Raw genomic sequence first — 26,645 nt, forward strand, 5'->3', positions numbered from 1 at the left:
ATAGCGATGAGAATTTTGTGGGAGCGTCGTAGCCCAGTGGGAAGAGCAATTGGCTGCCGATCGTGGGGTTCCGGCTTCAGATCTCGAGTGAAGCATTCAGACACTTCAGGCTTAAGTTTCGTTTGAGGTGATCTCTACCCTCACTGAACAAAACCTGTCTTTGGGCTTGATCACTGTGTGAGAGAGATGATTAGGAGTGCAAGATCGGAGAGCATAAAGGGGAACTGTGATTTTATGCTTTACCGGCGAATAATGTGGGTAAACTTTTCTCGGAATTTGCACCGAGTTAATGTACATCAACCCGGTGGGAATCCCGAGAAAAATTTACCCATAAAGGGGAACTGTTTCCACTCAAGAGACTGCAAATTTCGCGAGTTAGACTGCTCTTGCCACGAGTGATGAAATGATGAATATAAGCCTTGGAATTGGGAGCTAAAGGTACCCTCTCAAACACATTCGCACGTGGCACCACATTCGCCCCATTTTTTGTATTCATGTCTCCAAAGATTCATTCCAAAGATGCATGCATATGTCAGCAATAGACGGTTTTGTTTGGTAGAATTTTTCAATCGCGATGATAGAAGAATGCGCTGACATTCGTAATTTTCAGCACTTTCATCAAGCTTACACGAACTTAGGATTCAACGGATATCCGCCATTCTCTAGGTCTTTGAGTGTAAGTGAACAAATGTCCCCATTTCATCTTAACTTGTGGAAAATGAAAATAGTATGTGCGTTTGCCTATCAACATCATCATCAAAGATCTGTTGCCTGTGAGATCTCCTCGTCCTCTATCATGGCGAACCTTCAATCACTTTCTTATCTCAGTTTTGAGCTTATCGCTCCCATATCATACCGCTCATGTACCGAGATGAGAAATCTTTGAGCAGCATGCAAATGTCGATCAACGTCGTTGAGGCATTCCACGTCGATCTTTCGATTCGCGTCAATTCGTGATAATAATTCGTCGTATTTTTTTTTATCGCTCCAACCCCGTGTAATGTGAGGCCTTCCCACCCTCCCAAACCCGCGCCGTCGTTTCCCGAAATAGCCGCGGGCGGCGCACCTGCCTTCGCTCATTTTTCCCTAATGGCTGCGTGAACCCACCAGCGGCGACCCGCATAATCCCCCGCATCATCCAACCCGCAACCTTTCCCCCCCTCCCTCTCTCGCATTATTTTGCCGTCTCCCCGCTGGAGGGGTCTCTCTCGTGGAGACACCACCCCTCCGCCCATCGGGGGGGGGGGGGGGGGCGCACGAATTTAGCACGCCCCCCACCCCTTCCGCTACGTATCATCTTTTAGGAGTCGTATCGACTCGCGTGAATTCCTGTGCTGCTGCCTCTCCTCTGTTTGCGCTCAAGTTGCACGCAGCCAGGACACGCACTCAATGCACCATCTCTCTCTCTCGCTAGAGTCTCCTCTCCTCTATTTCCTTCACAAAAAATCTCTTTGCTTTGATTTAAATGAAAGTTTAGCTTGTGAAAACCGGGCTCGAGTTTAATTTTGAACCGGTTTAATGACATCCCAAAAGAATTCCGATTTGCTGTCCACCGCTAAATTACAATGTACGAGCCAACTGATAATGCTCCTTTGTGTCGCATATAACAAATTTGCAAACTAGGAAAATTTTCCAAGTGCTGGTCCAATTCGACTATAAGTACATTCACTTTAATTTCAAGGAAGCAGGAGAATACCAATATGTACTCCGTTTTTGTCTGAAAAGTCTTCTTATTGGTCCGAGTATCATCCGGTGTTGGCATCGAAAAATGCAGAAAAGTTCCATTACGATTGGAGGGTGACCGAAAAATATCACAAGCTGTTGTTGGAATATAAATCTTACTGTTTACAAAAGAAACGAGATCCTTGCAATTGTAATAATTGGCATCCTTGAAGGTATATTCCATTCAATACATACTAATTGCCACATGGCACCTGAAACTGCTTGGGGAAATCAGCACGGCTGGGTTGGGGAGGGGAATAATGCGTGTGATCACAGGATTTTTTTTCAATGTATTAGTTTGATGAAAAAATGGGTAGATGTGGCAGTAGGGAGGCGGTGGATTGGGTGCAGAAGCGCTTCTTTGGCATCGGTGGTGAGGAAGCAGCGCGGAGATGTGCAGTACCCATCGCCGCAGCGAAAGGCGAACCCCCCACCCCTCTCGTCCTCCCCCTCCCCACCCACCTCTCTCTCTCTCGCGATGAATCGAGTCCGGAAATATTCCCCACGACCCAAAAATATGAGCACGCGTGGGGTGGAGGGTGGGGGAGGAGGAGGAGCGGGAGGGTGGGAGTAAAAAAAAAACAAGAAATGGAGGGTAGGCGATGAGGGAGGCGGCGCTTTCTTTTTGCCTCCCCTCGGGAAGAATGGGCGCCGTGAGTGAGTGTCGAGAGATGGCTCACACACCTCTCGCTACCCACCCCTCCTCCTCTGAAGAAGAAGAAGAAGGGAAACCTCCCTCTTAAGATAACAGAATGTGCCCCCACCCCCATCCATTCCCGTCAGTCCATCCCCGCGGAAAGGATTCCGGAAATATGGAACGCCCCCTTCTCAACCTCATTCCGATACCTTCACATGTATAACCGTCGAAGAAATAAGAAAAATCGTACTCGCTAACGCATGAAGGAGCACTTAACACAGTAATGATAATTATTTATCTCCGGGATAGGCTGAGAGAATGATATTTCCTCCTGAACGCGTGCTAGAAACTGAAAATTTGCCTCGTAAGGTGAAGTTTGCAGTATTTTTTTCGCGCGACTTACCATCGTTCCAGCTATGGTCCCGAATATATTCTTGGAAGTGGAGGATTTTTCCGAGACTTTCAACTTATTTCAATTCTGTTACCCCAATGAATTGCAGTATTGCTTGCTATTCTGAAGACGCAAGATTTCCCGTGGCTGTGGAAATCGTTTTCCCCTGGATATTCCTGGAGAATGATACATCCCGCGAGCGATGTTGTATTTACGGGAGCCGAGAGCGGCCAAAGGAGCTTCCCTCTCTCTTTCCCTGGCTGCTTGTTTTTTCGAGTGAGGCGTGTTCCCTCGCGAATATCGTCCACCCCTCGCTCCTCCTCCCCCGTGAACTCCTTGCAAGGTGAGGAGGCCGCGGTGTCTGGATTAGCGAGGGGGTGCCCAGGGGGGGGGGGCGGGGGGCGGGAGGGGACACACGGCGGCCCTTGAGACGGGGCGTGGGTCGCGTGGCGCCTCTCCGCGGCCGTTATAAGCGGCGACTCGTCCCCACTGGCCAGCCACTTCTTGCTCTCAGTGCCATTCGAAAAAAGCGACCATGGGCTCCCTCACCATGGATCCTCTGCTCATCCTCCAGGTACTCCTCTCAATCCACGGTGGCCCCAGCCAGTTTTCACTTCAAACTACTGCAAAGTCAATCCGAGAGCTGTGTGCATGGCTTGGAATGTTGTTCCATCCTCTGGATTAATTCGTTCCGGTGACATGTGACTCGGAATCTCATTCGGAACGCGGATTCCTGTAGATCTCGGGTGTTCCGCTTCATCCAAATCTGTCGTGCTTCTGCCCTGGTGCTGTCAGCATTTCTCAGTATTATGTTTCGCTCTCCTCCAGGATTCAGTTTAAAAGGGCCTCCCAAGTGATAAATAAGTCGGTGTGAGTGGTATAGAGACCAATGTAACCCTTTTCTTGCCATTTGGTTGAATCGTGGTTTGCGAATGCAGTGCATACGTATCTATTCGTGGAATATTCATTGCAACTTCACTCGTAATGACAGCATATTTCGCTATCTGCACACATCGTATTTCCTCGTGCCATGAATTAAATATAGCTGGCGTTACCAAGAGTTACCAAGTGACCTCAGAATAATGTGGTTCATAGTTCTTTAAATATATTCCATATCCATATTTGATCGCAATTGTAAGGCTGTGAGGATATTTTGTTTGGAGAAGAGGAATGTGTTCAAGCTAAGTTAATATTCGATACAACTCTGGTGAAATTTCACTACTGGATCATTTTAAGTGCATAAAATGTCTGGATAGAAGTTTCATTTTTTGGAACTGCAATGTCAAGTGGAAGTGTGATCAGAAGTTTTCAGATGATTTGTATTATCTTTGAATTTAGGGCTGGGGATCATGGGATAACTCCGGAAGATCATATTTGAGATCTTTCGGACACCACGTGCGAAAAAGACGTTCCAACTTTGAAGCCTAACCCTTATTAATCCGATCAAATTTCTCTCATATCTCGCGAAATTTGGGCTGCTACTCAATTCGAGTCGTCTACTAAATGTGCTTAGCAAAAGAATGAATACTCGATCGCGTTCGATTTCTCTCATTAAATAAAGGAACAAGTGACTCGCTCTCGTCGGTGTAAACATTATTTTGTGCTAGTTTATCGTACATTTTTCAATATGATCAAAGTCTTTTAACTTTCTAATATTGTACAGTTGACCTTAATATTTATAGGCCGATGATAATTTTTCCAGCATCTATTTTCATAAAAATAAAACTCACCTCTTAAGCGTGTAGTAAATTTATCAGCCCTTACCTTGGAGGATATCATCTCTGACGTCCTATTGGTGTCCTCCAGGGAGCGTCATGACCCTATTTTTAGGTACTCCATTTTCCAGTTCTAAAATTATACTTACATCGGTTGCCGGATGCCGTAAAGGGTCGTAATATGACCTGCGCTGTAAGATGCTCCGTCATTTTTATGTATCTTTTGCGGCAAAACGACCATTTTTATCATGAGTGTTTTTTTTATACCTGAGCCACGCTAAACACATTGCCGGCTGTTATTTTGGGCGCTTTCCTCAAATCTCGAGTTACGTCTGCTCTTAATCGTTTCCTCCCTATAACCCCTTTCCTTCCTCATCTCACCGCCCTGCACCCCATTGAGTCACACTAACGCTTGCAAGCGTGTTGCATCCAATTCAACGAATATAAATTGCTGATCTCAATGTTTTCTAATTGTTTTCATTATTTTTTCATGCTTTGTGAAAACAAACGGGCAAAACACAGTATCCACTTATTGTGCCTTAAAGTCACAGTTTTTGATGCAGGTCAAGCAGCTAATAAACTTAGGAAGAGCAGTGACCTAAAATGCGGGTCTAAATCATGGCTATGGATTGCATGAAAGAAAGGACCGTATTCGCGTCTCATTGACCAATGAAATAGAAGCAGGACTGTTTTAAATTGAGCTGCGTCCAGATGGATTCACGCAGATCTTTGCTCTCGCGCTCCACGGATTTGATAAGCATCAGTTAGTTAACGAGCGCTCTTGCGGACCCTGTTCTTCGGCGTGGAGAGAGAGAGAGAGAGAGGGGTCGGGGGCCAATTCCACGCCCCCTGGCACGTGCCGTGGACCGTCGGTCGCTAGCGCGCATACTTGTAAGGAGCTGGAAAAAAGGCTCGTTTCCCCCGTTCGCGTCGGAGAGGGGTGGGGGATATCCGGAGACTCCAGGAATAGTTTCGGGGGGTGGGGGAATGCGCGTCGAAGGACTCTCTGTGTGGAGAAGGGGGTGGCGACAGGGAAGTGGCCTCCCCCCCTCCCCAAAAGAAAAACACCCTCCTTGTCCAAATGACTCGTGAGAGTGGAATATGTGACGCTCGCGTATCCCAAGTCATTCTATATTTCCGAATGAAAATGACTTCTCACTCCAAGAGATTTTGAATCTTGAAATGAATCGTTCAAAGAATCATTAATTCTTTGAGGGAGCAACATTGACACGATAGAAATCAAATGCTCCCTATGAAATGAGTCCTTATGTGAACCGCTACTCGCGAACCTTAGGCTGTCACTTGTTGAACTTCCACGTGATGCCCGTATTTGACTGAACCTGAATTGGAGCTCCAGTTTGGAAATACAGAATAACCGCCCTGTTGAGGAGGTGTCTGAACTGTTCTCGTGAGACTTCCAAAGAGCCGAAATGGCGTGCCCATCACCCTGGTCCCTATGTGCTTTTCTGCTGCGTAGTCGCTATTCTTATGCCACTGAAGAAAGCACTGACAATATTTTAGGGAATGGCTATAAACAGTCAGAATCATGGGTAGCAGCAACCGGAAGGCAAGGGAAATCAAAGATTTTGTCAAAATAATTTTCAAAGGAAATAAAATGTTGTTCCCATTTGTAACGTGTTCTGCTCTTGCTTCAGTATCGCAGTCACCTGAATTGTGTTTCCTCCTTAATACTTTCCGTCTGTAGCTTCAGCCGCGAGCTTTTGCAGTCTATTAGGATTAATATTCACTTGAAAGTAGGCCTGAGAACGCCTATGGCACACAGTGGTGGTCAGTAACATGTCTTTTGATAGGAGTCTGTATTACTTCCGTTTAACATTTTCTCTTCTCCAGAATTTGTAAACAGAAAATACGGAAAATTCAGAACGCCCTTTATATGGGGTTATTTAGATATGTGTTAAAACTAGCAACCAGTTTTCGATAGAAAAGAAATAAAGGAACGTTTATCGTAGTTATTTAATGATTAGCTGTTTATAAAATCTTAATTTTTCGTTTTGCACTATAATAAAAAATGACTTCATAAACGCTCGTAATATTTAATAGGGCTGTATTTATGATTTTATTTGGGGTTCATTTTACCTTACTCACGGAACATTTTTCCTCCGATCACTTCAGGACACCCAAGAGCGACTCCAGCAGGAGGAAGATGCCCGCAACCAACTGTTCCAGAGCAAGAAGAAGTTGGAGCAGGAGATTGCTGGTCTCAAGAAGGACGTTGAGGACCTCGAGTTGGCTGTCCAGAAGGTATGCATTGGCCATCTTCCTCTTTCCTGCTCCTACCCTTTCAAAACATGCCATGAGAGGCATTATCTCCTAGATATGCATTTGCCCCCTGCCCTTCCTCCGGGTACTTTTCCATCAATTTTTCCTCCCAGTATGTTTCCCACTTCATTACTGGGTTCTATTGCGTAGGCAATCCAGCGTTTTCCTCCTTGGAATACAGTGATCGATACTGTCCTTTCTTTTTCTTTTTTCTACAAATTACCTCATTCCTCACCCTATCCGTCCCTTTTATGTTCAATATAAATATTTTCCCCAAACAAATCGTTTTCTAAATGAAGTCTACTTTCGGGTAATCTTTTTAGATTACCATGATGCCACGTGCATAAATAATGTATTTAGTGGCTCTTAGTTGTCACTTAGTGCAAGTCATCACGACTAGATTCCCTGCCCGCGAGTGTCTCCTTCTGTCTGACGAACGGAGTCGCTTCTTTCTTTTCTGACGATCTCGCTTTGCTCTCGCATTGCAGTCCGAGCAGGACAAGGCCACCAAGGACCACCAGATCAGGAACCTCAACGACGAGATCGCCCACCAGGATGAGCTCATCAACAAGCTCAACAAGGAGAAGAAGATGCAGGGCGAGAGCAACCAGAAGACCTCCGAGGAACTCCAGGTCAGTTAGCATCACTCTCAAGCACTCTTTATTCAGATTCTTTGGTGGCTAATCAATTGAGTAAATCATGAGCTGTAGAATATTTCATTTATCAATAATTTTTTTGGAAATTTTCCCCCCCTTCAAAATTCAATTTCATATTAAATCCATTCTAATGCGTCTTTTGACTAGATTCGTGTTGAATCGCTCCATCATCTTTTTGATGGTGGATAATCTTTGGCAAAATATCTAACCTGCTCTCTCATTATTTGCCCACTAGGCTGCTGAGGACAAGGTCAACCACTTGAACAAGGTGAAAGCCAAGCTCGAGCAGACCCTGGACGAACTCGAGGACTCCCTGGAGCGCGAGAAGAAGCTTCGGTAAGGAAAAACAAAGAATGTTTTCCTCTGTTGCCGTAAACACATAATTACACAGACCTAAAAAGCGCTTATCTCACGTCTTTTAAGAACCCCCGGGATGGGCTTTATTTAAATTGAAATAATTCTGCGCTTTAACTCCCAATGGAATCGATCTATTTAGCAAGATATGTCTAGTAAAATTAGAAAATGAAATGTTAGCAATTTTTTAGCATTCTTAGAGTAGTTACTTTGCTTCAGAGGCGGGCGGTTTTCTCATGTGCGTCTGCTTGAATGTATCGTCGGCACTCCTTTTGAATCGCCGACTACTTTACAGCTTTCCTCCCTTTGGGCGGTCACTAAAATTTTTCTCTCGGAAATGGCGGGTGTATGCTGCCGAAGTGGCAGATGGTTCACGTTTTTCTACGCAAACATGGCGGTGTTTATGTTTACGTGGCCGATGTAAACTGGGAAATAAATCTGCGTGGGCACTCACGTTTGAAGCAGATGCGAAACTGTCAGATCCGACTTGAAAACACATAGTGGGAATGAATCATTCAATGAGAAATAAGCACTTGCGAACTTCTTCCATTTAACCAAAGCGTCCTTTTGATATCAAAGGCCTTCTCCAGAGGCTGTAATAAAAGCGCGAAATATCTGGCAGTTGTTCTGTTACAGCGCGGAAGATGAAAATATCTCTTCTCCCAAACTCAATTAGTGTCATCTGATAGACTATTACAACATGCAGCTGCTGCGCTACCGTTGAAATTAGTTGAATCGTGACTCACTTTCAATTTAAAATTACCAATTATTAGCAATAAAAGGTGTTAATAGATACTTAAAAGCATGCGTCAGAAAATGGGCTACGAGATCATGAGTAAGGTGGTTGGCCCAATGCCCTTTAATTTAAGGTACTTAGGTTCAAAGTGTCTTCAACAGTCTTGAAGGAAAATTTGCGATTTACGTAAACGTGAATGACTTGGGACGTTTTTTCTCAGAGGAGTTCAAAATAAATAACTCTTTGTATATCATACTTGGCGGTGGAATTGCGGGATTTGGACATGCGATCTGTTTTGTCATGGACGCAAAAACTTAGAATTACCTTTAGGCTACAATATTTGGAAATAATCCTAGTTTCCCAAGTTTTGAATAGATTTTCGATGGGAAAACTGACCGAATTGATAAATTTTACTAGGATGCCTTTATTGATGCCATCGATGGCGAGAATAACTTGAGCATATTGCTTCTCTCAAATCAGCGGTGACGTTGAGAAGTCCAAGAGGAAGGTTGAGGGTGACCTTAAGCTGACCCAGGAAGCCGTTGCTGACCTCGAGCGCAACAAGAAGGAACTTGAACAGACCATCCAGCGCAAGGACAAGGAGATCTCATCCCTGGCCGCCAAGTTGGAAGATGAACAGTCCGTGGTCGGCAAGAACCAGAAGCAGATCAAGGAACTGCAGGTGAGCGACCGACACAAATCGTCAGCCCCTGACTTAATCAATTTCAGTGAAATATCGCTCAGCTTCTGACTGAAATCTATCATTAATTTGAAAAGTAAAACAGACAACTACAAATGGCCTTAGCTGCTCTCATGTTCACAATAATTATGAAATTGGCACAAATACAACTGAAATGCATTATACTAACTTTTTTGTTGCACAATTTCCCTTCTTTCAAGTTTTTTTCAAAATGAAAATTCTATAAATTTTCCAAAACAAATGTTCCTTTTTATCTATTACCACTTTTTACTAATTTTCAAAAGAATAAAAATGCTGTTAGCTAAAACACCAGTGGAAAATCTTTTATGCCCACTTCCGACGCTAGTTCGCGTTTTTAAATGAGGCCAGATATCTTAATTGGTGATTACCTTGAGTGACTTTTAAAGATCTCTTTTTCGCCGCCCACTTTGAATATCCCTGGACATTTTCATTGGAATGACTGTTGTTGTTCGCAGGCCCGCATCGAAGAGCTCGAGGAGGAGGTCGAGGCTGAACGCCAGGCTCGCGCCAAGGTAAGGCTCGCACCGGTCCCCTTTTAGCATACTTATCTTTTTTATTGCTCCATAAAACTTTTTAAAAATCAATACGGTTACAGATTGGAGCTTTTCGTGGCACAAGCGGCTTTTGCCCGTTGGTGGGATCACTTTCAGATAATTAGCGTTGTACTTTACAGGTTACAGAATAAAATCAGACCTTGATGAACTGATGTTACTTAAGAAATTTACAGTAATGATACAGTCAAGAAACATACATGAGTGAAAATATAATTTAAAATATCAATAAAAAGGGACGATATGGATATACCTCTATAATATATTCCCTTTAGTATTATTGGTGTTAAATTGCCATATTTTCACCTTCTATAGATGCTCATGGATGTTTCACCATACATATCATCGCTCTGTTTGATTGTTTTCGGCATGCAGTTATAAATTTTAGGCCCCGAGTAAAGAAAGATTCTTTAAAAGAAACAACTTAAATCTTTAATCCCAATTATGGTGTAGCAGCATTGTATTCTTTTTGGAGCACCATTGCGATTAATTTTTACCGTCAATCCGAATGTGTAGGCTGAGAAGCAGCGCTCCGACCTCGCCCGCGAACTCGAGGAGTTGGGCGAGCGTCTGGAAGAGGCCGGTGGTGCCACCTCTGCCCAGATCGAGCTCAACAAGAAGCGAGAGGCCGAGCTTAGCAAGCTTCGTCGTGACCTGGAGGAGGCCAACATCCAGCACGAAGCCACCCTCGCCACCCTCCGCAAGAAGCACAACGACGCCGTGGCCGAGATGGGAGAGCAGATCGACCAGCTCAACAAGCTCAAGGCCAAGTGAGAACCAATCCACAGTCGTCTCTCCGCTAACGGATGAGCCACGGGCAATATTCCATCCAATAGAAAGTTGCAGTTCTCTGCAGCCACTTCAGTCGCTTGATTATAGGTTTCCATAAGTGTCCGCATCACGGAATTGAGTGCAGAGCGATTTATTATTATCTAATATTTTGCAGTAAAACATGTGAACTGTTGAGGAATAAGCATTGAGAGGTTAGGAATTTGTTAGATCACGGCATCAGAATCATAAACCTCGATTAAAGCTTATTTCATTGCGAGTGGATCTTTATTGGAGATTTTAATAGTTTTATATTCTCGAAGGTGCGATCCGTCTGATTCATGAATGTTGGATGCCATTCCTCATGAGTGGAAATACTTTTCTACGAAAATAAATGTATCTCTCTGCTCTCATTTGCTACGCTGTGGACATTTTTGCAAACCGATGAAATTTACAGGCATTTTAAATGAAGCTTCTGCAGGGCGGGATGTACAGCCTTCTTGCGATGGGGTTACTGCGGCGTGGGCTTTATAATTTGTGTGTGGGCCACGCGAGTGTCTGACGGATTGGTCCAGGGGATGGGGGGCGCACTCAAACGATCTACCCAAATTCACCCAAATTATCAAAGGACTTTTGCTCTTTAGCACAGTCGCCTGCTGGCTCTTCAAGTATACATCAAAATTGCTGAATGCGAGCCTCTTTCTAGAATTTATTGGATTTTATAATCCTCTCCGCTTTTCTATCAGGTCCTCTATGGATAGAAATCTTTTTGATTAAAATTCATGCGTCTGAAATGGGAATCAGTGGCCGTATCGGGCAGATAAGGACTGTGCTTGAGCTGCAAAGATCTTAGTAATTGCTAATCGGGCATTTTCTCTGGGACGCTAATTCCGCGCAGATATTTTATTTGCCATTCTTTTGATATGAGTAAAATTGTGCTGACCATGTTGATTTTTCTCACTCTGGAATACATACTCCTCAGTCTACCGAATTTTAAAACTTGGACGCGACTTTATTGAGTAATAACGTTTTCTTTGAGCTCCTAATGTTTCCCAAAGGAATCTCTGATAATTCATTGAAGTAAACTCCTTTTAACTTTTCAGTGAGCAACTTTTTACATGTAAGATAAAGTTGGTGTGCTTAATATACTATGATCTTTCCACTATAAAATTTTATGCAATTCAAAGGTTTTATATGGATACAGCTGATTTTATTTTCAAAATTGTAAGAAATATTTTTGCTCAGTATGTGTATCACTTTAAGCGTCTTGGTCTTCGTTATTCCTTTTAAATCGAGGACTGAGCAATTGTTCCCTTAGAGAGATGGTTTGCCTCTGTACTGCATCCCTATTATATCCTTCCACTTCATGCACATGAATTAATTTGCAGCTTATGCTCCTTATTCTGGGGCTCTATCCTCATCAGTCCCTAATGGAACCCTTTGTGATTCATGCCTTTCCCATCATCTTCTCTGCAAACCCGTCCAAACCCCTTCTTCCTTGACTCCACATTCAATTCCCCCATCAGCCGGGGTGGGAGTTCTTCCTCTCCTATGGATTCTCCCGTTCACCCTTCCCTCTCTTGCTTTGACTGACTCTTCAATCTGATGCACCTCACAGGGCTGAGCACGACAGGTCTTCTGCCCACAACGAGCTTAACCAAGTGCGCGGAGCTATCGACCAGCTTTCTCGCGAAAAGGTAATGGTTCCTGGGTGGACCCACCCCTCCTTCCCACGTTTGCGGAATAGCAGAGCATGCTGCACTGCAGTGACCCCCCCCCCCCCCAAAAGCCCTTCCTCTCCTCCCGCAACTCTATTTTTTTTTACTTTTGCACCATCAATTTTTTTAGAATGCACTTTTTTGACATCTTATAGGAAATTTCGTTTTATGTGTAGATTGAACATCTTGCCCTACGCTCTTCTCCACTCTATTCCACAACAAAAGAAGAAACCCCATTGCCAACTATTTTTTTCTCTTTTTACATTTTGTATCCCTCCACTCTCCAGCCATTTTTATTTTTCACTGGGAATTTTCCGAGAAGCTCAACCTGAATATTATGGATCAAATGTACTTTACGTTATTCTACGCCATTTGGAAGCAAGTATCTTGTTAGTTAATCGGTCAAACCTCGCAAGTTCAAAATTTTGATCTTCTACTCGAAGCAGTAGCTTTTGTAATGCAGAAACCCTCAAAATTTTTCTGACCCTTTCTAATAAGCAGTTTCTAATAAGATTCTTGGGATGTAGCTTAGTAAAATTAGAAACCCTCTCGCTTAAAAAAAATGCTTTTTTCAATGATGAATAAAAGATTCGCCATTGAAATGTACAATTCTCTCTGTAGTATACATTTTTAATCCCGAAAGTTCATGCCTAATGACCAATATGGCCTATTTCCGTTGCCAAATCAAGAAGTCTCAAATTTCTGCCAAGTTATGGGTCAGTTGAGGTAGTGATGAGAAGTTGGTCGCACTGATACGAGCGGGAATCCCATCGACCACTCCTTCCGCTGCTGCATGTAAATGAGAGCTCAAATAGTCTCATTATCGTAGGGTCTGGTGTCACGGGAGGAAACTCCCCATGATGACAGCTCGGCACCGACATCCTAATCCCAGCGCTTCCACCTCCTCACTAGGAAACCGCATCTCAACTGCTCATTTCCTCTTATCTCATTTCCCCGCTCTGTGTTTGCTCCCTCTTTAACTCCCTCTGTCTCTCGCACACCATTCTTCCACTCCACTCTCTCAACCTTCTCCGTCTGTCTGTCTCTCGTAATACACACGACACCCGGGAAAGGAAAAAACACCACTCGGCCACCTTCTCATGTCTTGTTCGCTTTCTTGCACTCATCCAATGTACACAGGGCAGAGAAGGACAAGGCTCAGTACTTCGGAGAGCTTAACGACCTCAGAGCCAGTGTGGACCATTTGGCCAACGAGAAGGTAAAAGAGAAATGGGTGGGGTGGTTTTGGGTTCGCCAAACAGTTCATTTGGGGAGACGCTGCTCTCAACACTAAGGCTTCTCGCTATAATCACTCAAATGTGCGAAACTTCTTGGCTGCTTGTCCCATGGTGCATGGTGGGACATAAGAAACAAGCATTTTAATCGTTCGTGAAAGCGAGATATGTTGGCAAATTAAGAAAACGCCTAACAAATGCTTAAAAAAAAACAATACTGAAATGGAATCACACGTGTAATAAAAATTGTCCATAGTATTAGGCTGATTCAAATAATGTATGCTTCTATCCTACATAAATAACGTCATTTGATGCAAAAGAACTCATATGAAACATAATATTTTCCTTTTTTCACATTTATCTTTCTCTCAGTGCTTTTAATTGACTGAGAAAATCCAGACTTTTGTTTGAGATTCAGATCCTCGTGTAGAGACAAATTAGATATTTGAAAGCTTTTAATAACATCTTAGCTATATATACGTCAACAAATTTACAAAAATACAGAATAAACCAGCATGTTTTTATAAATAATGGAGTAGTGACGCTGACCCTAACTAAACCTGGATCCAAACATCTTATGACATTTCTTGGATGATTTACCCCTGTACCTCATGTGTATAAATACTTCCTCAACCTATGTCTGTCGTGATGGAAATGTATACTTATACTAACCAAGTTTTACGCAGATTTTTGCTAAACTCGAATGTGATTGTGAATAGATCCGACATTGGACTAACCTTTTTATCCGTAAATATATTCCAAGAGAATATCTTGCTATTCTAAGACTGCCATTGGAAATTATTGATTTTAGTATAAATTTGTTTTTCTTGAGGCCGTCAAAATTAAATTCTAACAATCAATTTATCCCCATTGTCAACCTAGAGACATTTTCTAGAATTCTCGATTTTTTCGTAAAACAATACCGGGTTATTTTTGTGCTTAAAACGAGAATACAATATTTCCACCGGGTTGTGGTCCCCATAGTTTCTAGATTTGTTTACTCACTTCTTTATAGACCTGCAGTGTCTTGGATGAGATGGCCTTTTCTTGTTGCCTTTCCAATCGAAATAATAAAGCCGCCTTTTGTCGAACGTGCCAAGCGAACGCTAACAAATGCTTTGTGTCGCTGTTGTTAGGCCGCCGCTGAGAAGGTTGCCAAGCAGGTACAGCACCAGTTGAACGAGGTCCAGGGCAAGCTGGATGAGACCAACCGCACCCTCAACGACTTCGACGCCGCCAAGAAGAAGCTGTCCATCGAGAACAGCGACCTCTTGCGCCAGTTGGAGGAAGCTGAATCCCAGGTGTCCCAGCTCAGCAAGCTCAAGATCTCGCTCACCACCCAGCTCGAAGATACCAAGAGGCTCGCCGACGAGGAATCCAGGGTAAGGAATCTATCGAACCTAACCTCTCAACATTCCATCTAAGTCAATTTGTTGTTGATTTGATAATCTGTTTTTGCTTCCGGCGCATAAGATGGCCAAAATTAGCCATATATCCCTATTATTACACCAGTAAAATAATTACCTGGATTGAAAATCTAATATTAAATTGGATCCTAACTTGGGCTTTGCCTGAGCGTGTAACCAACGAGTTGCTGAATACGATGTCCGTTTCGTTTCACAACAGGAGCGCGCTACCCTCCTTGGCAAGTTCCGCAACCTCGAGCACGACTTGGACAACATCCGCGAGCAGCTGGAGGAAGAGGCCGAGGGCAAGGCTGACATCCAGAGGCAGTTGAGCAAGGCCAATGCCGAGGCTCAGCTGTGGCGATCCAAGTACGAGTCCGAGGGCGTTGCCCGCGCCGAAGAGCTCGAGGAAGCCAAGTGAGTACTCGACACCATTTAAAATATCCCATTTCCTCCAATCATGTGCATGATCGCAAAATTGTCGATTTCAAATCATTCTCCCCTTAAATAGTATATTCACGATCTTCACCTCTGCGTATTATTCAAGCTATAGAAAAAAGTAATTCCATTTACATAATGAATAGAAACTGGTCTTTTAAGGTCTCCCCTGAAATGTTTCCTCATCATAGACGATTATTTTCGTAAACATTCTTATTTTCTCTAAATAAGGTATTTTCAAATCGTGTCAGTTGAGGAGGGAACTTTAAAGTTAAAAAAACATACCGTTAATGATTAAAACACCGCAAGGGAGAGAATATCGTACTCCAGATTGTTCATTCTGTTACTTTCTGAATTCGGAAGAGGCGCCAAGGATCCGCAAGATTGAAATGAGCTTTTTCTCTTTGCCATAGGCGCAAGTTGCAGGCTCGCCTCGCCGAGGCCGAGGAGACGATCGAGTCCCTCAACCAGAAGGTGGTTGCCCTCGAGAAGACCAGGCAGAGGCTGTCCACCGAGGTGGAAGATCTCCAGCTGGAGGTCGACCGCGCCCAGTCCATTGCCACCGCCGCCGAGAAGAGGCAGAAGCACTTCGACAAGATCGTCGCCGAATGGAAGCTCAAGGTTAGGACACATTCAAATCCGTACAAAAATCACTGAATTGCCCACAGCTCAGAGTGTATGTTGCCATTCTTGAAAAGAGCGTAAATAATCCTTCCTCATTGATGTTTATTTACTGCTGTTAAATTTTAAGGAAAGTATTGTCTCAAAATTTTCATTAGTATTGGTCAACATTCTGAAGATTGGTTTGTTGCAGCTCTCAAACCGATTCTCATATCAGCTAAAATGTTCACATTAACATTGTTCTTAAGCTTCTTTATGGGTTCCATATATCTTGCCGCGCAGCTAACCTCTGTGTGTAGAGGGCGACCCACCGTTCGCAACCCGGTGGACACATTCCTAAGCAAAGCGGAAAAATAGAAAGTTAAAAAATACAATATCATTTTCTAAAGTGGAAGGGACCCACAGGATTCCTCATGGATTCTCCATTGATGCTTCACAGGTTGACGACCTCAGCGCTGAGCTGGATGCCTCCCAGAAGGAGTGCCGCAACTACTCCACCGAGCTCTTCCGTCTCAAGGGAGCTTACGAGGAGGGACAGGAACAGCTCGAGGCTGTCCGCCGCGAGAACAAGAACCTCGCCGGTGAGTCACCCTGAGCATAAAAAGCTAGCAGTTTAATTTGTTCAAAATTCAACAAATTATTCAACGGCTTGCCATAGTGGCTGCTGCACTTATATCGCGGCTATGCACGATAATACTGCCATTTTCCTCCAAGCTGACTTTGTTTCATCGATATTTCAAACTTTTAATCGGGTCATTATTTTCGACTGGACTATTTTTTTAAATACTTTTTTTCAAACTTTATACTTCACGACCCCTTATTATATATATATATTTTTTTATATCACGAGATGTGGTTTATATTTTTTGACCCACATCTCGTGATATAAAAAATATATAAATACTTTTTTTGACTTTGCTGGATATAACGAACCAAACCCAGCTGTTTGTTATTTTTCTACTTGTCAAATCTGTTTTGACCCTTGTATTTTGTGATGCGTGGACCCACAGACGAAGTCAAGGACCTGTTGGACCAGATTGGAGAGGGTGGACGCAACATTCACGAGATCGAGAAGGCAAGGAAGCGCCTGGAAGCCGAGAAGGAAGAACTCCAGGCCGCCCTGGAGGAAGCCGAGGCTGCCCTGGAGCAGGAGGAGAACAAGGTGCTCCGATCACAGCTGGAGCTTAGTCAGGTGCGACAGGAGATCGACCGCCGCATCCAGGAGAAGGAGGAGGAATTCGAGAACACCAGGTGAGAACCAGTCTCTCTTTCTTTAATGGGTCCCAAAGTCAAAGTGTTTCCCCTTCATGGGTTCACAATTACGTCTATAGCCATTGAAAATATTCCCCCGATAATAATCGAAATATATCAATTTTTCATCCCTTTTCTGATATACCACCCACTCAAAGATTTGACCCGAAGATTAGTTTTGGATGAGTGAGGGTAAAGTTAACCCTGTATTAAGCCACAGGCGTGTGAATATTACACATTCAGAGTAGGGAGCTAGTTACTTTCCTTGGGCTACCACGAACGTGGAGGATTTTCTTTGGGAGTGTTCGAAGGCTCCACGCGGGATTGGAACCCAGAACTCTTTCGTTCAGCAGCCAATGACTCTATTCACTTGGCTGCCGAACTCCCCTCTCGCATAACATATTGTAAAAAATATTTTATTAGGGGAATTATCGATGTATATCTACTAACCCTTTGCTTCAACATTTCCAAATTTCAGGAAGAACCACCAGCGCGCCCTGGACTCCATGCAGGCCAGCTTGGAAGCCGAAGCCAAGGGTAAGGCTGAGGCCCTCCGCATGAAGAAGAAGCTCGAGGCCGACATCAACGAGCTTGAAATCGCTTTGGACCACGCCAACAAGGTGAGATTATCTTCTTGTCGTCAGTTTATATCCTGTAAGAAGGAAATACTTCATTGAGTTGAAAACAGTTTTATCATAAGCTTCTGTATTTCATTCCCTTCATTGTTTTCCGTCGTATTCTACCAGGAAGTTTGCTTAAAATACGGAAAATAACAGATGGAGTACCTTTAAAAGTCGCATTGAATGTATACCTTCTTTTAATGAATTTTTCAAAATTGCCTACAAAAATCGTAACTTTGAGCCCAATTGTGTTGCCCTTCTATCCTATGAATCCGTCTTCTGGAAAAATAATTCCTCCATTATCAAAACACTCCCTTTCGCGACGTCGCAAACAGCAGCAGATACACTACGGGGCAGTGTGTCTAACTTTGTGATTTTGTCGCGCAGGCCAACGCCGAGGCCCAGAAGAACATCAAGCGCCACCAGCAGCAGCTCAAGGACACGCAGAGCGCTCTCGAGGAGGAAGTGCGGTGCCGCGAGGAGGCCCGCGAGCAGCTCGGCATCAGCGAACGCCGCGCCAACGCCCTGCAGAACGAACTCGAGGAGTCCCGCACTCTGCTGGAGCAGGCCGACCGCGGCCGCCGACAGGCCGAGGCTGAGCTCGCCGACGCCCACGACCACCTCAACGAGCTGGCAGCACAGAACACTTCCGTCACCGCCGCCAAGAGGAAGCTGGAAGCCGAACTCCAGACCCTGCACGTGAGTATCCCCACCTAATTGTCATCTACACTGACTCCCGTGAGTTACGGCAAACAGTTGTTTGATCTTCGTAAGATCTCAATTCCGGATTACTATTTCTACGTAACGATTTTAGAAATAATTTCAATTATAATCTATAGTTCTTTTTCCAATAAGTATCTCTTGTACTTCGTTTTTACCAGAATAATTTCCTCAGTAGTTGTTTCATTTTTCAATAATGTTTACAAGGTTTTCTATGACCATAGTGGTTCAACTTTGGCTGAGGTCCATCATGTTTTCATCTCTATCGCGATAAATGTTATAAATATACATGATGGGAACCTTATCATAAGGCATCAGTTTTTCTGGCAGGTGTCCTAGCCTTGACAAAACTCCTTTATAATAACTTCTGATTTTGTGGACGGACTTTGATATCTCTGCCAATTGATTAATTCTTTGGCATCGTACTGGTCATGTTCTTCAATGTCGTGTGTGGCTCAATTTACAGTCCGACCTCGACGAACTGCTCAACGAGGCCAAGAACTCCGAGGAGAAGGCAAAGAAGGCAATGGTGGACGCCGCCCGCCTGGCCGACGAACTCCGCGCCGAACAGGACCACGCACAGACCCAGGAGAAGATGCGCAAGGCCCTCGAGATCCAGATCAAGGAGCTCCAGGTCCGACTGGACGAAGCCGAGAGCAACGCCCTCAAGGGAGGCAAGAAGGCCATCCAGAAGCTGGAAGTGCGCGTGCGCGAGCTGGAGAACGAGCTGGATGGAGAGCAGAGGCGCCACGCCGACGCCCAGAAGAACCTGCGCAAGTCCGAGAGAAGGATCAAGGAGCTCAGCTTCCAGGGCGAGGAGGACAGGAAGAACCACGAGAGGATGCAGGACCTCGTCGACAAGCTGCAGCAGAAGATCAAGACTTACAAGAGGCAGATCGAGGAGGCGGTGAGTTCACTCATCTCTTGAAGGAGGTGCATTTCTCACGCTCCACCAGTCTTCTCTCCTGTGGCTCAGTAAATCATATTGAACATTAATGTTAAGTTTAGCGGACCATTGTCAAATCGATTCTGCATCTAAAATTAAAAAGAAATTTACTCCCATTATTTCTGAGGTGAATTATAAAAATTGAGATATGCGAAACTTTTGGAGTGGGTCTACTTTACGACAGATAGAAAACATGCTGACTGCTGAAGCGTGAGTGATACGTTATCTTAAAAGGCAGTGGAGACTTGGACGGAACTCGAATTCATGTATTTTTCTGGAGGATTATCCAAATCCATAATTGTCTCCATTGGTTTACTTGTTTACTTAAATACGTAATTATATTTCCCATGAATCTAAAATGCCTCCAGTTACAGCCTTGTCAGGGCAGCGAGTGTGCGTGTTTTATTCTCCAATCCGCACTCGAGGAAGCAAAGAGTTCGTGTCGAGTTGAATGAGATTGCCTCGTGTTCCGTTGGCGCTTTGAGCTGATGCCGTGCTGTTTGCGTTTGCAGGAGGAGATTGCCGCTCTCAACCTTGCCAAGTTCCGAAAGGCCCAGCAGGAGCTGGAGGAAGCCGACGAACGGGCTGACCTGGCCGAGCAGGCCATCGCCAAGTTCAGGGCGAAGGGCAGGGGTGGATCCGCGGGCAGGGCCGTCAGTCCAGTGGTGAGTACCTACAGCCACGATTACCCTCCCTCAACCCCAACGATTTCTCCACCAAGGCAGAACTTACTATTTGCAAAATAAAGAAAAGCCGTGGTAATAAACAAACATCGATTTGCACAAATAATGCTAGCTTTGATGTCATTGGATTTTTGTGTAGTTATCACACGCTTTCGCACTCTTAAATTGATCTAATAGCTTATTCAAATCCATCCACGATCTGCCGTTGCTATCGCGATATTATCTACTAACACCCTCTCCTATGATATTGCAATTGAAATTCAGCACTTTCTGAGACCCTTGCTTGTAATCCTAATCCTGAGCAGTCAGTCTCACTTGCTCTGCTCCACAATGAGTGGCGCTGCCGTCAGTGGCGCTGGAATTCAAATGCTCATCCTTTGATGGATCTGCCGTCGATCAAGAGAGCCTAAACTAACGCTTTGAAATCTCTTTCTTTCTTTTTATCCGCTCCTCATCAGCCGGCCAAGTCCGCCGCCAAGGTGTAAAGTAAATTACCAATGTAAACAAAAAAGCCATCTCTTCCTCGTAAGTCTTGATTCAACGTCTCTCGTCTCTTGTCCCTTGTATTGTCCGTGTTTGTTTTCGGAATGGATGACGCTGACGTCGTGTCTCGTCCGTCTTGTCCCAAATATACCACACTAAGAAGCGCTGTGCCTCCTCTTAACCGCACGACCTCTGTCTTCCTTTAATACGACATCAAGTGAATGGCACGGAGAAAAAGACTCACAGAGCGGTCTTCAACTCTGCCCGTTCACTTTGATTCCCAGTGTCAAGAGTTCTCCCCATTCTCTTCAGCCTTTCTAGAGAATCGAACCCACTAAACTAGGTCATTTACCAGCCCTGCTACTTATCTTTCTCATTTGCAGTGATTTTGTGACTTTTGTTTTCTCCAAACCTGAAATTATACTTAATATTTTAACTCCCTTGTGTGTTCGAAAACAATTCCTTATTCGTATTCGTATGCCACTAGAGCCATTTTCATTTGTTTGCACAGTCCTCCCACTTAAGCTTGCCAAGGCTTCATAGTTGTAAAACATTCCAGCTAATGATATTATGGAAGCAATTGCGTTTTCCATATTCTCTTTCCTGTCACTATTGCTGGGATATCATAATGCAGCCTCCGAGACAATTCCCAGCGTTTATATCTTACGACCAATGTTGAGAAATCATTTTTTCCATTAATACATGATATAATCTTTCAATTTTTATTGAAATAGCTGACGCATTTTGCTGATTTGACTTGTACTTTTGAATACTGATGTTTCGTTGTCCGATACTGTTCGCATGTGCCAGGGCCTTTTCCCTTCCTCTCCCGCGCCTCTAATCGAGCGTCTATTTTGTTGTTTCAGCCCCACCGCGCGCCTTCTCACAAGCCACAGAATGCCTTCGACGGTGGCGCCTTCCCTCCCCGCTTCGACCTTCACCCGGAGTTCGAGGCATAAGCAAGTGGTCGCGCTGTGAACTATCGAAAGAGAGCAACGGGCGTGCGTGGAGGAGGAGATGAACGACATGGTGAAAAAAAATGCAAAAAAATTGGAAAAATTCTTGAACCCGCACTATTAAAATGAATAAAGGGTTTGAAAAAAGAACTAAATTAAATGTTGATATACAAAAGACGCCTCGCCTTGCTATCCAACTTATATTTTTTTTTAACTGAGACCACTTCGAGGGAACCAACACCATGAAAGAAAAGAATAAGCAAAGCGACGCTTTCCAAACGCAATGCGACTATTCCTTCCTTCGCAACCCCTGCCATTTTCCCCCAAGAGAGGAAACCGACACCTTCCCCTCTTCCCTCTCTATCTCTCTCTCTTTTTGTACAAACGTGCCTTGGGTCCACCAACTTCCGAGTGAGCAACACCCTTCATGTAGAGGGCTAAACAAATCAGCATTTGCGATGGAGGATACAGTCCAGGGAGATGTACGTGAACTGTTGTTGTCAAAATGAACCAGAAAAGAAAAATGGGAAAAAGAAACGGCTCTTTCTGTGGAACAATGAGTCGAGAACGTGAATAGCACGCATGAATGTTATTGGGACGAGAAAGAAATGATTGATTGTTGGTAGCTATTGTTGGTGAGTCGAGAACAAGGACGCAAGAATTGTATCCATGGCTGAGGGCGGTATTGATAGATACGCACTGATATGATTGTTGTTATTATATTATTATTATTATATTATATTATTATTATTGTATATTATTTGAATCGTTGGTGTCGGGGAGTCGGTCAGTGCCTTCCGCCATTTCGAGACGAGCCCTTCCGCCATTTCGAGACGAGCCCTTCCGCCATTTTGAGATGCCCCCCACCCCCGCCGCCCCCCGCTCTCCTCCCCCACCTCCCCCTCTCCTCCCGCCGCCAAAGCAAATAATTGGCGGGAGGGGGGCGGGGCGGAGGTGCCCAAATCCCACCCCACCACACTCCCCCCACCCGAAACAAACAAAGAAAGAAAGGAAGAGAGGCAGACACCAATTGCCCTACAATCATGTCTTGCTCACCGCCTCGCGGTCAGGGGCAAGAGGGAGGCTTTTGGCTGCCGGAGAACTGTTCTTCGGGGAATCTAACCCGAGACGGACGGAATGAGAGAGTGTTTTGTTCGACGACGGAGAATGGGGAGAGGGAGGGAGGGAGGGAGACAGAGAGGGGGAGGGAGGGGTGGGGGGAGGCAATGGAGTTAGGGGGAAGAGAAAAGAAAGATATACATATAGAGAGAGAGAGGAAAAAGTGACGAATTGATTGATGAAGAGGATGGAAGAGTGTGAGATAGAGAGAGGTTGAGAGTGCGAGAGAGAAAGAAAGAGAGAGACTGAGCTACAGAGAGAGAGAGAAGATGAGAGGGAGAGAGTTTTATAATAAACAATATAACATTTGGTATGGCAACCATCGTGATGCTCCCGAACAGCTATGGATAAACAAAAAAATCTATATATATATATATAAATATACAAAGCAAAATGTATGTGTCATAGAAATAACAACAATAAAAATCATAAAATAATCATATTAAGGCTGATTTATTATTTTATTTATTCATTACATCCGATTTATCATACCTCACTGCTAAAATGCAGGAGGTATCTTATACATTTTCCAGTAAACTGACACGGTATATGTGGTAGCCTACCAGGTGGGTGGAGACAATAAAATCTTCGATATTTTTGACGTGGTATTCTGAGAGAATCTGTTGAAAGACCACGTGGAGCAGTTTGAAGGGATTTTTTGCTTGACTGTAAATTAAGTTTTGATCCCACTTCAGAACTACACCACTCGTTTATATGACTCTTGGGGTCATGCAGTTCATTTCTACAGACTTGACGAATGATTATTCGGCTACTCTCGCCCATCTCCGCCAACTCTCGCGCCCAGGGAAGGAAAGTGTTTGCTATGAGAAGCAGGGGAAACAATTCATTGTCATATTAATGGCCGTTTTGTGAGTTTGAATACTAATCCCTATCTAGCACTGGCCATTGGTTTCCACACGATAACACAGCTTCGAGGGAGCAGGTCTCACTTGAGTAATGATAAAGCAAGGACAATACTGAGCCACTGAATTTCCAAATGAACGTAACTATTGCCTCCAACAACAAAGTCTCACATTGCCACGCGCCAGATAAATTGAAATGGACGAGGCCGTCTTGTTCTCTTCCGATGCGATACCTTTCTTCGATGAAGCGAAGGAAAACATGACCAGCCTCATTGAGCGCAGCTGCACTACCATTGAAAGCTCTTCTGAATCTTTCAAAGCACCTGAGAGAAAAGCGAATAAACCAAGCTCAAAACCTGGCGAATGCTCATTGCGCAGAACTCGAGGGAGTGGAGGGGACAGTGGTGGTGTGAAGGGGGACGCTTCGGACTGAGTCTCCTGGAATGGAGTCAAGCCCGGAACAAACATGGAAATTTCAACCTACACCCCTGTGTGACGGTACTTGATCCAAATGGACTCGCCCATATCAAGAAAACCAAGTCCGTCCAGGGGCCACCAAGCTGAAAACTAACTGAAGTCAGTCAATGGTGGTAGTTTGAGAGATTAAGTTTAGAAAATCACAAATGCAAATTACTCCACAACCATCGTTGGTGATTTGCCTTAAATATTTATGACATTTTCTCTTGAGGATACATAACGGTTACTTGTCAAAACATCAAAGCTACTATGGATAATGGTCAACGAAAGGTAAAAACGGTAATACAGTGTCTTCTTCTCTTGTGCTCATTAGCTCAACTTTCTCTCTTTGTCATCATTCTCAGCCATCAAACATTCATGAGACTTACCTACAAATAATGATGGTTAATTGGTAAGTTTGTGAGTTGTTCTTAGGCCTGATTTTGATGAATTTAGTTTTAAATGACTCTACGAATTGAAACTCCAGCAGTTTGAATAATAGATTCTTTTCAAGCAAGCCTAAATTTCCAAATTAGCTTTTTTCAAATTTAAAGATCATTCTCTTTGCTTCTATCTTGCGATCGTCTGCACTGTCGCCAGCTAACTTTTCAGAGGCGCTACATTCTTACGACTAAGGCAATTTCCTTCAAATTCTCATCCCAGGTCTCACTCATGTCATTGTCGTAAAAAATCCTAACTCTTCCTTATCCTAATTGAGATACAGGCACCCAAGGCAGCAAGCAAACCGATCAATATCTTTACAAACGGCATAGAGTTGAAAGCCGGTGTCTCTCGGTTAACTTTTTCGGAAATTTCTATATGGATTCTGTATTCATGAAACCTGTCTCATGAACTCGTATACCCTCTGTCAAAGGAGAAGGGGAAAAATTGGCGCTGAATGGCTGACGGCCGGAAAGGGAATTTCTTTGTGCTAATGCGTACATATAGATAGTATGACATGAACGGGTAATCTATTGGATACAGTTTGAGAAAGTACACTCACCAACCAAAAACCAACTCTAGGGTTGAATCACTGGGTGAGTGATAGTAACAATCACCTCAAATGTAAGGCATGTGCGAGACTTAACCTTTCGCAAAACGGACGAAAAGATGGCGTGTCACTCCACTTCTGCATTTCTTCCTGCTTGACAGTCTCTGGAAAGAGAAAGTGGTTGAAGCGCATGCGAACGAAGCAGTTTATCAGTGGATGAGTTCAGATTTTCTATAATTAAAGAAATTTACGGAATATCGGTGTACGCATGAAGAGCGTGACTCTGAGAGCATTCATAAAATATCAATGAAAACATCTACGGAAAAAATAAACGTGGGACACAAGCATAAAAGCACTCATTTACTCTATCTGGAGATGAGTGCGATTGGGTTGGAACAGAGTCCGTCCCAGAGCATTGGGTGGCGTCCTTTCCCTGTGGGGAAGCTGTGCAAGGACTTGTTGGGCTACTCTCCAAGGAGTTGAACTCGTTGCTCTTAGGTATGCACTGATTGCTCCAGGCACTGTCCCATGCGGCCTCGCAAATGCTCATAATTCATAACGAAGCTCCCTAAAGAATGATACGTATATTGCTCCAGACCCTGACATATTTATACTTAGGTGGCCTTGCCAGAAAGAACACACCTGTGAACTCGCGGTCATTTAACCATCGGGCGTTTAGCATCATCATCAACTCCGGTCAGCAATACTATTATCGGTATAACACACTCGGCGCTGCACTCAAATTCAATGAGCTATTTCTTTCTCATCCACGCATTTCTTCAATATCACGTCCTTCTTTACCTGCTCCACACATTTTATTCGAGGTCGTCTTTTCCAAATCTCGCCATCCACAGGCTCACAACGATTGTCTTTATCAGGCCAACATGTTTCAAGATATGGCCGAATAAGTTGTTCCGCCTTCTTGCTTTCATTAGGCTTCTGTTCTTCTTCCTCATTGCACACCCGGTCGATCCATTTCAATTCCATCATTATTTCTTGGCGCCGCATTTGGAATGCCTCCACCCTTGTCATCTCCGCTGCAGTCATTGTCCTGGCCTCACTTCCGTTGAGAAGTGTACTCCAAATTTTATTTGTGATCAATTGGCTCCTTATATGGTTCTAATTAGTGGTATTTGAGTGAAGATATCGAAGAATTTAGCGACCAACGCACAGTGGGCGGAAATCGGAAAAAGCCGGACAAAATTACAAAATGGCTTTTTTTGAGTTATAAACTTGAAACTTCTCAGGTATACTCAAAAACGATTGAACTTTATTGATATGTACTTCATTTGACATAGATCCTACCCGTTACTGAGATACAGAGGCTCAAACGTGAGCAAATTTCCATAAAAACGCCCGTCTTCAATTTTCCCTGAAAATCTTCCAAAGTAAGTGAATGGTGAAGTTATGGGTGGATTCTTGCCGAATAAAAATCCACAAAATCTGTTAGCATGGTGTTTTTTCTTTAATTTTCCGTAATCTTAAAGAATACAGCCCATAAATTCTTACCGTGTAGTAACAAAATGGCGGATACTGTTTTTCGACGAAGTTTTACATTTAGGTAGAGTTTCAAATAGGTTTTCGGCAAGGTCGCGCAGAGTAACTTAT

General features: G+C 43.9%; 1 protein-coding gene across 16 annotated transcripts in view; it reads left to right on the top strand.

Moving 5' to 3' along the window:
* LOC124168990 (myosin heavy chain, muscle) overlaps positions 1–21,677 on the top strand; it is a 98,994-nt gene extending 77,317 nt beyond the window's left edge. For 8 of the 16 annotated variants that reach the window (XM_046547427.1, XM_046547426.1, XM_046547423.1 and 5 more), the window contains 17 exons: positions 6,599–6,727; positions 7,234–7,377; positions 7,637–7,737; positions 8,972–9,173; positions 9,668–9,724; positions 10,280–10,533; positions 12,150–12,228; positions 14,621–14,866; positions 15,111–15,307; positions 15,742–15,949; positions 16,389–16,530; positions 16,960–17,200; positions 17,679–17,820; positions 18,208–18,519; positions 19,007–19,447; positions 19,999–20,151; positions 21,519–21,677. In XM_046547427.1, the coding sequence (XP_046403383.1) occupies positions 6,599–6,727; positions 7,234–7,377; positions 7,637–7,737; positions 8,972–9,173; positions 9,668–9,724; positions 10,280–10,533; positions 12,150–12,228; positions 14,621–14,866; positions 15,111–15,307; positions 15,742–15,949; positions 16,389–16,530; positions 16,960–17,200; positions 17,679–17,820; positions 18,208–18,519; positions 19,007–19,447; positions 19,999–20,151; positions 21,519–21,611 (3,141 nt within the window). In that variant the 3' untranslated portion in view covers positions 21,612–21,677. Of the gene's footprint in view, positions 1–6,598; positions 6,728–7,233; positions 7,378–7,636; positions 7,738–8,971; positions 9,174–9,667; positions 9,725–10,279; positions 10,534–12,149; positions 12,229–13,389; positions 13,469–14,620; positions 14,867–15,110; positions 15,308–15,741; positions 15,950–16,388; positions 16,531–16,959; positions 17,201–17,678; positions 17,821–18,207; positions 18,520–19,006; positions 19,448–19,998; positions 20,152–20,627; positions 20,695–21,518 lie in introns of all 16 variants that reach the window. The other 8 variants (XM_046547433.1, XM_046547421.1, XM_046547432.1 and 5 more) reach the window with 2 other exon arrangements.
* Positions 21,678–26,645: the final 4,968 nt, after the last annotated feature.

The sequence above is a fragment of the Ischnura elegans genome, chromosome 12 (genome assembly GCF_921293095.1).
Source record: "Ischnura elegans chromosome 12, ioIscEleg1.1, whole genome shotgun sequence".
NCBI classification, from domain to species: Eukaryota; Metazoa; Arthropoda; class Insecta; order Odonata; family Coenagrionidae; genus Ischnura; species Ischnura elegans.